Below are 15,715 nucleotides of genomic sequence, written 5' to 3'. Positions count from 1 at the left end.
TGATATCTTGACATATGAGAGTTCATAGCACCATAAAAACATACTGTAAATTTCCGAACCAAAAACTTCTTCGTTAGCCCAAAAAAAGGCTTAACTGAAACTAAGGTGCCAAAACAACCCGTTCTCTATTTCCTCCTCACTAATACATCATAGTGAGGTATTACATCAGCACAGGCCAGCCTCTGCATAAACAGATCAATGCCTACTTTATCGTTGACACTGCTTTGGCCCGCCCACCGGTCCTGCGGTTAGAGTAGAGTGGTGAGATTATTTTAGATAGCGACAGGATGTGGCACAATGGCCATGAAGATGTCAAGACGTTGTGCAGTGCCAGGTTGTGGGAAACTAGATTTCTTGCATTTGCTTCCTAAGGATCCTAACATTAAGAAAGAGTGGCTGACGTTTATTTTTAATGAAGTCCAGGATCGTGTCGGTAAGAACGTGTTTGTTTGCTCGCTTCATTTTACCGATGAATCTTTTACAAACAAGACAGTTTGAAGCAGGCTTTTCAGAGAGACTTAAATTAAAAGTTGATGCAGTGCCAACTATATTGGATCCGACAGTGATGTTGCAACAAACAAGTGTGTGTAATGATGTGGTAAATGAAGAGATGATGACAAAGTGAGAACCCAAGTGCAATTTATTAAATAAATGTGAAATCCAAAACCCTAACTACACATGAACAAAACTAAACATAAACATGAACATGACATACAGTGTATCCATGTTAATTGTTTTGCTACCTATATTACAGGCTGTTAGATGTGTACTGAGTATTTGATTTCATCCTAGTGATTTTAGATGCTTGTGTATTAGTTTTAATAATAATAATAATAATAATAATAAGTTTAATTTATATAGTGCCTTTCCAGAGCTCAAGGACACTTTACAATAGTAACACAATAATACACAAACAAAGAACAGTCACAAAAACACAGTTCAGATAGCACAGTCATTGAGAGTGAATACATAACACATTAAGATAAATAACACTAAGAAAACAACAAAGTTTTAAGTTGAGATATAAACTCAGAGATAGAAGGGATGCTGCGAAGAGTCAAGGGGAGTCAATTCCATATATTGGGTGCTACTATGCTGAATGACCTGCCACCCATAGTAGAGAGGCGAGATCTAGGGACAGAAAGGAGTATGGACCCAGAAGACCAAAGCGAGCGGATCGGGTTGTAGGAGAGAAGCAACTCACTAAGATAGTGAGGTGCCAGAAAATGAAGTGATATAAATGCAAGCAGGATTAGTTTATATTTGATAAAAATTTATATTTTACAATGAAGAGAACATTGCAGTAGTCAAGATGTGAGGATATAAATGCATGAACCAGTGTTTCAGCGTCTTTGAGACAATGTGGCGAAGGTGAAAGAAGGCAATTTTAGATACAGATTTAATATGAGCTTCAAAAGTGAGAGAGGGATCAAAGATGATACCTACATTTTTTACAGTATTGGACGGTTTGATGAAAGTGCCATCAATATCACAACCAAAGTCATAAGGAATTTATTTCGTAAGTATTGGTGTTCAAAAAATAATGATTTCAGTTTTATACATGTTCAATTTTAGGAAGTTGGAGTTAAGCCATTTTTTAAATTTTATTTACACATGTGGACCGGTCTGGAGAGTGGGAGCAGATCTACAAGCTGTACATATTTGAATGTCGTCAGCATACCAGTGTTAACTGAAACTGTGGCGGCGAATGAGTTGGCCCAAAGGCAGTATATATATATAATGAATAGTAGAGGTCCAAGAACTTATCCCTGAGGGTCACCTAATTTCAGGGAAACAGTAGGTGACTGATAATTTAGCACTGAAATGTAAAACTGTCTATCCATGAGGTATGAAGAAAGCCAGGAGAGAGCAGCACCAGTGACACCAACATCCGAGAGGCAGGAGAGAAGTAATTCATGGCAAACAGTATCAAAAGCAGAACTAAGATCAAGTAATAGAAGAATGGAGAGAGAACCAGAGTCACCAGTGTGTAGTAGGTCATTGAAAACACTTACAAGGCTGGTTTCAGTACTGTAAAGTGGGTGAAAACCAGACTGAAAGGGGTCAAAAAGATTATTTTGAACAAGGAAAGATTGTAACTGGGAGGCAACAACTCTTTCCAATATTTTTGAAATGAATGGTAAGTTAGAGATAGGGTGAAAATTAGAAAGAACAGTAGGGTCCAAGTTAGGTTTTTTAAGTACTGGAGTTGCTGCCACAGTTTTAAGTGGTAAAGGGAGAGAAGCAGAATCTAGAGATCTGTTTATGAAATCTGAGATAGGTGCGGAGATGACAGAATGACAGACTTTGAGGAGGGATGTGGGAGCAGGAACCCTCAGAGGTCGTCAAGTCGGCAAGATGAAGAACTGGATTTCAGTATTAAGTAACTGATAGAGGAGGGGTTTGTAAGAGTAAAACTAGACAAATATTGACAAGAGTGGTCTGGCAAAAACATGGGCCTATTGCTTGCTTTATTGATAATTGTAGAGACATAGTTAGACCGTGCAGAGTCCAAAGCAATTTTGTATGCGTTGAAGTGTTCAATGAGAGCTAAATGGTGAACAGTAAGACCAGTTCCCTATCTGTCACTCACTCGACGTTGTGTCGATGTAGTGACACAAGGGGTCACTCTTGGGAGCCCGAGACACCTCTGGTCTTTGATAAAAGGCCAATGAAAATTGGCGAGTGGTATTTGCATGCCACTCTGCCTGACATACGGGTATAAAAGGAGCTGGTATGCAACCACTCATTCAGATTTTCTCTTCGGAGCCGAACGGTCATGCTCACTGAGCTGAATTTGTACTGTTCATTCACCTCTGCTGGATCTGACGGCGCATGTAAGCGGTTTCTCCCTCCTCTGCACTGGTGCACTGCAGAGAACGCCCCTGGGCACTTCAGCAGAAAAAAAGAGAGTATATTTTCTGAAAGAGCTTTTTCCTCTAAAAGAGTATATTTCTCTAAAAGCGCAGCACACAAGGAACGTCTTTTTAAAGATGCCTTTCCGATTGTGTGTTTTTCCTGGTTGCGGTCGTTATCTCTCAATTTCGGATGGTCATGATCGCTGTCATTCGTGTCTGGGCGCGACCCACACGGAGGCAGCATTTGTGGATGGTTCATGTTCCACTGCGAGAACATGACCATGGCAATGTTGCGGTCGCGGCTTGTTTTTGTAAGGCCCCCTCATTCTACCTATGGGTATGAGGCCAGCGCGGCTAGCACTGGGGGCGATTTGGGGACCCCAATGGGATCGCCTCCACCGGGTATCCCCCCGCGGACCTCCCATTCTCCAGCACGCTCGTCTGCCCCAGTCGGGCTTCTGGATGAGTCCGCCGGCTCGTCTCACGGTGAGTCTGGCCTCTTGTTTGGAGCCTGTGAAGATGATGAGCTCTCGAGCACAGCATCGGAGAACGGGCTTGTCCAGCCGGACGCAGAAGCCTCAGCTGGGCTCCCCCCCTCGGGGACGATTGCCCAGTCACAGGCTGATGCAGAAATGACAGACATGCTTTCCCGGGCGGCCGCGAGCGTCGGGTTAGAGTGGAACCCTCAGCTATCCCCTGAAACCTCACGGCTTGATGATTGGTTCCTGGGCTCGCGGCGCCGCTCAAAGCAGCCAAGCCCCACTCCAGTGCCTTTCTTCCCGGAAGTGCACGAGAAGCTGACGAAATCGAGGGAGGCACCTTTTACTGCCTGGCTCCAATTCCGCAGTTCCCCGCACTCACTACCCTCGATGGCGGGGCGGCCAGCGTCTATATGGCGATTGCCCTGGTGGATAAGGCACTCGCGTTGCACCTATGCCTGCAGAGCGCTGCCACCTGGCGCGGATGCCCTAAGCTCCCGACCAAGCCCTGTAGGTTCACGTCGTCCCTGACGGCTAAAGCCTACAGCGCTGCTGGAAAGCCGCCTCTGCCCTGCACGCCATGGCTCTCCTACAGGTCCACCAAGCCAAGGCGTTGAAAGAACTGCACGAGGGTAGTTCCGCCCCAGATTTGATGCAGGAACTGCGCTCGGCGACCGACCTTGCTCTCCGAGCGACGAAGGTCACGGCGCGGTCTCTCGGGCAGACGATGGCCACATTAGTGGTCCAGAAGCGCCACCTTTAGCTCAACCTGGTCGAGATGGGTGAGGCCGACAAGACACGGTTTCTTGCTGCCCCGATTTCCCAGGCTGGCCTATGTGGCAACACCATTGAGGACTTTGCCCAGCAGTTCTCGGCGGTGAAGCAGCAGACGGAGGCTATCCCACACATCCTGCCCCGGCGCGGCTCAAGATCCCGCACCCCGTCTGCTCATCGCCAAGGGTGTCCCTCTGTGGTGACAGCACCGGCTCTGCCGCAGCATGCCCCTTCGGCCCGGCCCCGGCGTGGAGCCCACCGCAGGAAGCAGACACCACCCATCTCACAGTTGGCCACTAAGAACCCTCAGAGGTCATCAAAGCACCCCTGAGATGGGCGACCCAGGGACGATGAAACCCACTCACCTGGAGCTGGTAAGAAGACCACTCCATCCCCCAGTGGAGGGCCGGGTGGAAAATCTTTTGTTGCCTTTTTGTTTGATTTTTCTGCATGCCCAAGTGGCTGCGGTACCCAACAGTTCAGCAAAAGAGCGGTTTCCTTCCTCCCGGGTCACATACCCAGTGTGCACGGTCGTCATCACGACTATCATCCACGGGTATTCCTTGCAGGATTGGCGCTCCAACGGTGGTCTTCCCGCCCCTGAGCGCCCAGCTGTGGCACACAACTGCCTCCCAATGTGGCAGTCTCCACGGGTTATGAGGATAGGCCTCTTCCTCCCCCGTCCCAGGCTGTTCCGGGGGTGGTCACAAGGAGTCAGGTAAGTGCTTCGATGTCCCTAGACTCAGCATGGCCACGATGTGGTGTGGCACCTCGAGCTCCGCCCCGCCATGAGGCCCCACCTGCCAGTACATCTGGCGACGTTGTCCCCTTGGTCCCCCTTGCGCGGAACTTGGATGCGTGGCTTGCGCTTTCCAATCCGTCGCGATGGCTGATCCGGACTGTCCGACTCGGCTACACGATTCAGTTCGCCAGGCACCCGCCCAGGTTCAGCGGTATCCACTTCACCTTGGTCAAGGACGAAAATGCTGCTACCTTGCATGCAGAGATCACTACCCTCCTATGGAAGGGCGCGATAGAACCTGTCCCACCGGCTGAGATGAAGAAGGGGTTTTACAGCCCCTATTTCATCGTACCGAAAAAAGGCGGTGGGTTGCGGCCAATCTTGGACCTGCGAGTACTGAACCGAGCCTTACACAGACTCCCGTTCAAGATGCTGACACAAAAACACATTCTGGCGAGCGTCCGGCATCAAGATTGGTTCGCGGTGGTAGACCTGAAGGACGCGTACTCCCACGTCTCGATCCTTCCTCGACACAGACCCTTCCTGCGGTTTTCATTCGAGGGTCAGGCGTATCAGTACAAAGTCCTCCCTTTCTCCTCGCGTCTTCACGAAGGTCGCAGAGGCTGCCTTTGCCCCGTTAAGGGAGGTGGGCATTCGCATTCTCAACTATCTCAATGACTGGCTAATCCTAGCTCACTCTCGGGACATGTTGTGCACACACAGGGACTTGGTGCTCTCACACCTCAGCCGACTAGGGCTTCGGGTCAACTGGGAAAAGAGCAAGCTCCTCCCGGTTCAGAGCATCTCTTTTCTCGGTTTGGAGCTGGACTCAGTCTCTTTGACAGCGCGCCTTACGAACGAGCGTGCCCAGTCGGTGCTGGCCTGTTTGAAGGAGTTCAAACAGAAAACAGCTGTTCCACTGAAACTTTTTCAGAGGCTCCTGGGGCATATGGCATCCTCAGTGGTAGCCACCCCGCTTGGGTTGATGCATATGAGACTGCTTCAGCACTGGCTTTAGGACCACGTGATCCTGAGACCCCGACCGGGCTATGTACCCAAGGTTCCCATGACCCCTTTTAGGGACCAGGTGGTGAACCTGCAAGTGCTGCCCCAGGAGGAGGCAGACCCAGCCCTGTCATTGCTGTGTCCGGTGCGCGCTTTACGCATCTATTTGGATCGCACGCAGAGCTTTAGGATCTCTGAGCAGCTCTTTGTCTGCTTTGGTGCACAGCGGAAAGGAAGCACTGTCTCCAAGCAGAGGATCACCCACTGGCTCACTGATGCCATAACTATGGCATATCACGCCCAGGACATGCCGCCCCCGGTAGGGCTACAAGCCCATTCTACGAGGGGTGTAGCAGCCTCCTAGGCCCTGGCCAGGGGTGCCTCTCTAACAGACATTTGCAGAGCAGCAGGCTGGGCAAAACCCAACACCTTTGCAAGGTTCTACAACCTCCGGGTGGAACCGGTTTCATGCCAGGTAGTGGCACGCAATACAAGCGGATAAGCCCGGGATAGCTGGCCGGGTGTATCGCTTGCACATAGCACCTTCCACCTCCTTTTGAGCTGAAGACGTGCGCCATTGATTCCCAGTAGTGTTCACAAACTTTGTTCCCTGGTTGACTTCCTCCGAGCCCTGTGGCAGTTGAGTTTTCGGAGAGACTCGCTGCCGGCCCAGTACATGTGCTAACTAAGAGTTCTGTTCTGGGGTAGGTGCTCCGCATGTGGCAGTTCCCTGTAAGGCTAACCCCATGCAATGTATATCTTTCGCTAATTCGTTTCCCTGTTGGCAAACTGCATCTTCCTTGGGCAGAGCCCCTCTGCCCCAGTCTCCATGTTTGTAGTAACTCCTCCCCCGTTGGATAGAATCTACCTTGAAGACTCTCCACATGGTCAGAAAGACCATGTGACGTATTTTTCCACTTAAATATCCCCCCCTCTCTTTGGGCGAGGTGTGGTCTCCGCGGGGTCTTCCCCTTGGGAGGGACACCCCCCGACTAGACCTGGCGGCCCAGTCGGATAATCCCCCTTCTTTTTTAGGGAGTGGAAAAAAAGAAGGGGAAAAGAGGCCACGACTGGGTTAGCCTGTCTCTATCTTTTGGGTAGTCGACTTGTCCCCAAAGGGCCGTTCAACACTCATAACTATGTTGGGGGAGGTTACGTGTCGACCTGGTGTGCTGGCTACGAGGCACACAGTGGTCTGCCCGTCACACACTGCCAGTTCACGTAACACAGTTCAGACAGTTGTGGCGTTTCTTATAGGGACCCCTAGTGTCACTACATCGACACAACGTCGAGTGAGTGACAGATAGGGAATGTCATGGTTACTTGTGTAACCTCTGTTCCCCGATGGAAGGAACAAGAAGTTGTGTCCCTCCTGCCACAACGCTGAACTACCTGCTGAAATGACCGGACCTTGTCTCGGCTCCTCAGCATAAAACCTGAATGAGTGCTTGCATACCAGCTCCTTTTATACCCGTATGTCTGGGGGAGTGGCATGCAAATACCACTTGCCAATTTTCACTGGCCTTTTATCAAAGACCAGAGGTATCTCAGGCTCCCAAGAGTGACCCCTAGTGTCACTACATCGACACAACATCTCGTTCCCTCCATCAGGGAACGGAGGTTACACAAGTAACCATGACGTTTTCCTGTAAAGCCTCTCAAGCCGTCTACCAGTGACTTTTAAGGCCCGGATCTCAGGTGTATACCAGGGGGAAGTGTGGGAGGAGGAAACTCATGCAAAATTTCTGAAATAACAGAGTGGTACTTAGAAAGTATCAGTGAAGGACAGGAGACATCAAAGACATCAGAAATTGCAGAGGAAGCAATGGAAGCAGAAAATAATGTGACATCGATAGACTTAAGGTCACGATAGAATTTAATTTTGTTATTGCATTTTTTCTGAGCAGATAGACTAAAACTAATTTCAATAAGCTTATGATCAGAGATGCCAGTGTCAAAAGGAAACACTGAAGCAATATCAAACCCAAATGTCGAATGACAGAGGAAGCACAGGCTAGAGTCATCAATTCACTGAGTTCGGGGAAAAAAGTCAGATTGAGCCTTAGGAGGACGATATAGTAGAATAATTGTGAGAGGACAGTGAGAATCAGCCTTCAATACAATATATTCGAAGGTATTTATGTTGTGGAAATCAAGTTGGGGCGAGACGCAAATCATTTTGACAGATGACAGCAAGGCCACCCCCTTGCCCTCACCCTTATATCCATCTGGTGTAAGAAGGTTCAGCTGCAAATAATCATTGGGTACTTGCCAGGTTTCAACGAGTAGTAACATATCAAGGTTATTGTCAGTGATTATTTCATTGAGGTATGAGGCTTTATCAGAGATGGAATGACAATTCAGAAGAGCAAAGTGAGGACATGAAACTTCAGGGTTGATCGATGAATTATGGTGCTGGCTATCGCTGTTAAGATATATCAACGATCGGCATGTTCTGCAGTCAGTAGAAGGGAGCTTAGACTTAGGTGGAGCCCTGTTGTTAGACCAGATGCATGGGATAGCAGCAGGCATTGAACAGTGAATGTTCAGGGATTTTCTGGATGAGCAGTGTATATATCGTGGACAACGTGCAATTCCAAGCATCTGACAGTACTCATATGTCACAGAATCAAGGCGCAGATGGCAGTTTAAAGCCCTGAGTTGAGATGGTGAGTATCCAATTTCCATTTCAGTTTTGTCAACAAAAGTGAAGCAAAATAAAAGCAGAATGAGCGCTAATGCCGAGGCATATTACGCTGATAGATATAATGCGGGCCACCAGCGATACCACGTTAGCCAGAGCCCCAGTCATCACATCACCAATATACAGCTCACCAAAAGGAAGGCAACCCATCCAAACAGTAAACAGTAAATGATCAGTGCAACTGACACAGAGAGCGTTAACTCACCCATCAGCCGAGCCGAAAGCGGTGGCAGACAAAACAGGGAGAGAGTTCGCAGCAGGCCGATGGCCGAACAAGTATCAGGCAGCACCAAATTGGAACATCAAAATATCATGATCCAAGAGAGTCCAAAACAAAACCAAAAAACGTTGTGGTAATCAAAAAACTAAATAATCCAAACAAGGCACAAAAAAAAGAAAAAGATAGTCCAGGTGCGAAACGGCAGCCAAACGCGCACAGCGTTCTCGCCCCGGAAGCGGTTCACATAATATGTGAATAAAGACTCAGGGCTTGTTTCTCCCCTCCATAATGCACGCCCTGTGTATCTTGTTGCATCTAGCTTTCAATAATTGCCCATAGCATGTTGTCATTGTTTCATCTTGCTTTCAGAGTGTGTCACTTCAGTGTCCCTCTATGAAAGATGTAGGCTGCTAAACAGACCTACAAATTCATACAACCGTGAGCACACAGCTGTCCTTTGGTACTTTGGGACCTCATTTCAGATGCAAAGGTAGGAAAAATATGCATTTTATTTTGGAAAAATATTTGAATTATTTAGAAATATTGGTGTGTGTGTGTGAAATGGTAATCATGGTTTACGAGGACTATTGTCGGTTATACACTTGTCACTATGCTATTGTGGTGGTTTCTGAGGACACCGCAAATGTCCTCATAAACCAAATGGCTTAAAAACATATTAAACGAGTCGCATAGCACCATGCGGGGGTCGGACGTGTGAACGGCGAGCTCTGCGAACTTTGCTAGTTTTTAATTCTTTTTGTGTCTTAAACCGGTGAGATTCGATACACCCTGTATACACCCGATACACACTACATAACTGTTCTATGAAGTCAACATGTCAAAGAATTCAAAATCCTCAGGCACTAGAGATATTAAAAAACACTTATGTGCTCAAGCTGATACCCCAGACAGGGCTGCAGACCAGGGACTCGGTTTGGACGGTGCGGCGGGAGAAATTCAACGGCAACTGTCGAGCATGTCTGTAATGCTGGCGAAGGTCGTGGCAGACTTGGAGGATCTTACTGTAATACATCGATCGATCACTGCGATGGAGGCAAAATTCTCTGAACTGGTTACAAGAATCGGGGACGTCGAGAAACGGATCGATTATCTGGTGTCATCGGAGAGAGAATTAGCTGCTAAACCGCTAGCGACTAAAGTAGATTTGCAGCGCGTTTGGGAAAAGCTGGAAGACCTTGAAAATCGTAATCAGCGGAACAATGTCTGAATTGTTGGAATTCTTGAGCATGAGGAAGGCCGAGATATGGTAAAATTCCTAGACGAGCTCTTCCCGAGTCTGCTTGACATAACAGGCCATAAGCTGGAAATCGAGCGAGCTCACAGAGTCGGAGATCCGCTGAGGGAGACAGGCTCCGATCAATTCTGGCCAAATTTCTGAGATCATCTGATAAAGATCTTGTGTTACGCGAGGCGAGGAGTAAAGAAAGGTTTCTCGGAAGAACCACAACATTTTCTTGTTCCCAGACTTAGCGAATTCGACAAGAGAGAAATGTGATCGATTCAAGGAATGCAAGAAACTCTTACATTAACGGAAGGTCGCTTTTGCACTGATGTTTCTGCCAAAGTGAGAACAGATACTAAGGATGGCCGTAAAATACTTACATGCCCACAGCAAGCATTGTCCTTCATAGAGACAGTGGGGTGAGTAAACCATTTGTGATGAGTTTCATGTAACAGCCGAGTGGACCTGACTCCCTGAACATTCACTTGACTGTGAGGAAGATGGGCACCTTTTTGTTTCTTTTTGTGTTGGTTCCGCCTAGCGGCTGGAGTTTGTTTTGTGGAATAACACTCCTTCAAGAAACTTTTGCATCGACGGAATGCAAGAACTCTTACATCAACGGAAGGTCGCTTTTGCACTGATGTTCCCGGCCAAATTGAGAATAGATAATAAGGATGGCCACAAAATATTTACATGCCCACAACAAGCGATGTCTTTCATAAAATCAATGGGCTGAGGAAGTCATGGTGTGTTTCTCTCATTGCAGCCAAGTGAGCTTGACTCACTGAACATTCACTTGACCATCTGAGGAAACTGGGTGCTTGTTTAGTTTCTTTTTGTGCTGGTTCTGCCTAGCGGCTGGAGTTGTTTTGTGGAATAGCACTCCTTTGGGACAGTTGTGGATGAATCTGCATGTTCCTTGTGTTTATGCCTCCTATTGGCTGGAGTTTGTTTTGTGGAGTATTTTTTGCAGGACACTGGAAGTATTAGGTCATCTGCTGCACTTATGAAACAGCCGGCTCACTGAACATTCGTTTGACTGTCCAAGGAAACTGAAAAATGTGTTATTTTATTTTTGGTGTGTGTGTGTGCTGGTTCCGCTAGAGGCTGGAGTTTGTTTTGTGGAGGAACACACCTTCGGGACAGTTTTGTGAATGAATCTACATGTTCTTTGTGTTTGGCTGGAGTTTGTTTTATAGATTATTTTCTGTTTCTGTCTCACAAAATTTGTATAGAAACACCGGATTTGAGCAATCCGACAGCAAAGTTGTCACAGGCGTTTGAGTTTAGAGGGATGGACGCCAGTTGGTGCTGTTGTGCACGTGGTTAATGTGCATGTTTTTCTTTTTCCTGTTTGTTTGATTCAGGGGGAAGTTCGGGGTTTGATGGTTGCACAAAGTTTTCTGTGAGGGCTAGATTTAGGGATAAGGTAAGGGATAGAATATGTAGTTTGTACAGTATAAAATACATTATGTCTATGAAGAGTCCTCGCAAACCACATATGCCTGTTTGTGTGTGTGTGTGTGTGTGTGTGTGTGCAAGCATCCTGTAACATACACTTTATATTTGAAATCTTTTGTGAACACACGTATCAGACATGTTTACTTATATTTTGTGTACAGGTATCACTGTGAATCCAACTTATTTGCTATTCTCTTTATATGTGCCTATCACCATTGATAAAGACCCAATAATTGTATTTAGGGGAATTACAATAGCTGCACATTCATTGTAATGATATGGTCCATTTGGGTGTTGTATGTTAATCGTTATGAATGTGCTAAATGTATGCTTTTTACAATAATTCAAGTTTGTGATTTGTACTATTTACATCACATCAGATGTGTCAACAAATTATATTTAAAAAGATATATTATAAAAAAATACCCTGATCTGTGATTTTGTGCTAGGAACACAGGCTGTGGTGTCATGTGAAAGTGTAGGTGTTGGTACCACTACTCCCTGGAACACTTTCCATCCTTTGACCTCAACACCTTTGAAGGATTCAAGGACAACAAAAAGAGCTCATGTTGAACTAGAGGGGGAGGTTGAGGAAAATGTTTCCTTTGAGGTCTATAATCCTAAGGACACAACATATGAGCCTGCTGAGTCTGTCACCACTGTGACAGACACATCACAACATTTGTGAGTGAATTTTATTCTATTTATGTTATTACAATATTGTTTTTGAGATATCAAATCAATTTGTTGAAATAGACTTACATGATTACAATATTACTTTTCTTTTTACATGACAGCACACACAGATTTACGGCTACCCAAGATGATGCGATGTATATTGTCTTTGAGAACTGCCTCCTCCAACTTTTTGATTCTTGTCCAGTTATCACGTGTCTGTGATGTTCAGCTCGAAGAAAGGGGACTTTTGTTGCCATTTACCAAGTCTGCTCACATTGTCAGTATGCTAGACAATGGAAGCCAACCTGTTGTTGGCAGCACCCCTTTAGGCAACCTGCAGTTATCTGCTGCCATATAATTCACTGGTGCATCCTTCTTCAAAATAAAAAAGGTTTTTATAAGAAGAAGGATATATATTTACTAACAGAGTGAGAATATTTCTTGAACCTAAATGTATGTTTGTTTGTGGATTGTAGGTGCTCAGTGCAATGCATATCAAGATGATTCAACACAGAACATATAGAAAGCATACCAAAATGTACCTAGAACCTGCCATAGTGTATAAATGGAAAAAGGAACAAGAAGAAGTCATGCGGCACATAAGCCAGGGGGACAAAGTTATAGGTGGTGGTGATATGAGAGCAGACTCATCAGGTAAAAATGTCAAATTTTGCAACGGTGCCATGCTTTACCGTTCACTGTTTCTGAATTGTATGGACTAAATTTTTTTTATAACATTTACAGGACATTCAGCAAAGTATGGGAGCTACACTGTAATGGATCTTGGTAGCAATGTCATTTTAGACATTCAGCTGGTGCAGGTGAGTGACAATACATAAATCACACCAATTCTCCAGCACTTGCTAGAAAAAAACATCAACATACAATGGCTCGCAGTGCCATTATGTCGAGTCAGATTGTACTGATTAATTTTTTTATTTTTTATTGTGGAAATAATTTCCCATGTGGAGAGATTAGACCACAACATACATTTGCCCTGACAGTAATTCCTCTGTAATACCTCTACAGATTGCTTGTGTCTTTCTTTTTTTATTTATCAAAGATGAATTTGATTGTCTTTCAGCTTTATTTTGGGGAAAAGGAACAGGAAAGGACCTCACAAGCCAGGAATCTAACTCGGGTCAACCATGTACATGTCATGAGCGCAGACCCCTGGGCAACGGCTCTGACAGACTGATTGTGTCTAACTGGAATTATTTATTGCTTTCTTTGTAGAGCACTGAGGTTAGTGGTAGTTACCATATGGAGAAGGAAGGATTAAAAAGAAGCCTTGAAAATTTGGATGCCCATAGGGTGAAGTTGGACTGCATTATCACAGACCGTCACCCACAGATACAGACATTTTTAAAGGAACATGACATCACACAGTTCTATGATGTTTGGCATCTGGAGAAAGGTAACATTTTGCTTTTCAATTCATATAACTTTTCCTTGTAAATTGTACTCCCATTGTTCACTTGTAATTAAGTGTTTTTTGCAGCCATCACATTTCATACCTTTCTATTTGTATTTGGCAGGGTTGTCCAAAAAGTTGGACCAGATTGCCAAAGACAAGGACTGTCAGTTGGTGAAAAAGTGGCAGTGGAGCATAAAGAATCATGTCTACTAGACTGCATCATCTTCCAGAACAGGAGAAGAGAAAGTAGCAAAGTGGAATTCATTCATTAACCACATCCAGGATGTTCTCATACATGACAACCCTGCATACCCAAAATGTGAACATCCACTCCGGACATCTAAGGATCGCAGCAAGTGGTTACAACCAGGTGTGCACATTACATTTTGTCCCCTAAAAATAATCTGATACATTGGTTTGCCTATTTAAAGTACTACTGATAACTACTTAAACTTTCTCAAATCTGTGATCTTATTATTCAAGGAACCAAAGCACTGTACAGTGTAGAAAAGCTGCTTACAAACTCCCTTTTCTTCCTCTACTACTCCAGTTATATGGGTAATCTAAACACCCCAGTGCCCTCTAATGGCATGAGGGAAAATTACAAAAAAACACAATCTGTATTGGGTGTTACAATCTGTCCACTACTGACACCATGCACTCTGTCATGATTTTTCCAGATTAAACAATGCCAACCGCATGGTAGCATTTCAATTTCATGTGTCAATAAGGATGCCAAAGTGACGCCACCTGATGATGTAATCATCTGTCAATCATGGCCAAAGTCTTGATGCATTATATTGTACAGTCTGTCATGGCTTTCACCCATCTTTTAAGACCTCATAGGGGACTTCTCTTATACAACTTATAGTACCTGGTTGGAGACTCTGGTGTTTGGAGGGTTGGTCTGGAAGAAGTTTTGATGAGATCTCTGCTGTCTGATCTGACTCGTGGAGGGGCGGGGCTGAGAGGCGGAGCCAAGAGTTTCTTTCGCCCAATCATCGACCAGCTTGTGCAGGTCATCTGTGAATGTACCAGTCTTATTGTTGCTGTTGTTGGCCTGAGCCTGAACAAGTGATGTGATTGGCTGAGGAGACGCAGTCAACATGGTGACAGGAGGCGAATGGTGATTGGATGCTGATGTCAAGTGGGTGGCACCAGTACCGTGAGATCCTGAGAGAATGAGAGAGAGAACTAACTCAAAAACAACTTCAAACGTCACCCTGAACAAGTCCTCAGTAATGAATCCACTGCTTAATAACAGTCAACAGGACTCGTCACGCAATAACATTTTCCAGGGATTCTGGAATTTGTGGATTTTTATTTGAACTGAAAACAGGTCAAAAGTTGTATTTTTCCTTAAACTTTCCTCAAAAACAAATTTATTATACAAATTCTTGAAGTGGTATTCTTGGAAGATTTAGTCCCTGACATGTTAACTGTGAAATGGGTAGCTATGACATGTAAATGGTTAATACTCTAGTTGGCCTCTGTGGGTGCTGTGCAGTGATATACACAGTAATTATATTGTGTATTTTAGTATGACTTGAAAGCTGCATTGACCAATCAGCATCCAGTACGGAAACTTAAAGTATGTATAAGTATACATATACTGTGAGTATGTATAACGAGACTGTGTTGACCAAGCATTCACATCTGTATTTGCGCACTATTGTAGAGTACTGCAGAATATGTTTCTGGCCTTAAGATAAGCAGCTGGAGGATTACATATCAAACCAAAGAACAAATGAATATCACAGATGAACTTAAATCATGAATACAGAAATTAAATATGGTAAATAAGCACTTTATGGTATCACAAATTTTTCAGCATGCACTAGGAAAAAATAAGATGATCACATTAATGTAAAGAAATCATCTTGTTTACTAATGTAACCTCTGTTCCCTGATAGAGGGAACGAGACTTTGTGTCGATGTAATGACACAAGGGGTTCGATCTTGAGAGCCCCAATCACCTTTGCTTAAAACTGAAAAGGCCAATGAAAATTGGTGAGTGGAATTTGCATGCCACTCTCCGCCCTGGACATACAGGTATAAAAGGAGATTGCGTGCATCACTCATTCAGGTTTATGCTGAGGAGCTGATAAAGAGTCCCGGCCATGTCAGCGGCTGG

At 45.2% G+C, this 15,715-nt stretch overlaps 1 protein-coding gene and 1 long non-coding RNA gene across 3 annotated transcripts in view; one reads left to right on the top strand and one right to left on the bottom strand.

Moving 5' to 3' along the window:
- Positions 1–15,715, bottom strand: part of LOC127414894 (serine/threonine-protein kinase WNK2-like) — a 160,088-nt gene that overhangs the window by 9,214 nt on the left and 135,159 nt on the right. For both annotated transcript variants that reach the window (XM_051653270.1, XM_051653269.1), the window contains exon 27: positions 14,456–14,754. In XM_051653270.1, coding sequence (XP_051509230.1) covers positions 14,456–14,754 — 299 coding nt within the window. The remainder of the gene's footprint in view (positions 1–14,455; positions 14,755–15,715) is intronic.
- LOC127414910 (uncharacterized) lies at positions 8,769–13,945 on the top strand. The gene is made up of 7 exons (XR_007892869.1): positions 8,769–9,272; positions 11,936–12,170; positions 12,284–12,555; positions 12,641–12,818; positions 12,909–12,985; positions 13,249–13,581; positions 13,703–13,945. It is a non-coding gene; the product is annotated as an uncharacterized LOC127414910 (long non-coding RNA).

Source organism: Myxocyprinus asiaticus, chromosome 24 (genome assembly GCF_019703515.2).
Source record: "Myxocyprinus asiaticus isolate MX2 ecotype Aquarium Trade chromosome 24, UBuf_Myxa_2, whole genome shotgun sequence".
Lineage (NCBI taxonomy): Eukaryota > Metazoa > Chordata > Actinopteri > Cypriniformes > Catostomidae > Myxocyprinus > Myxocyprinus asiaticus.
Note: the sequence above shows the minus strand (reverse complement) of the source record. Positions and strands in the feature narration are given on the sequence as shown.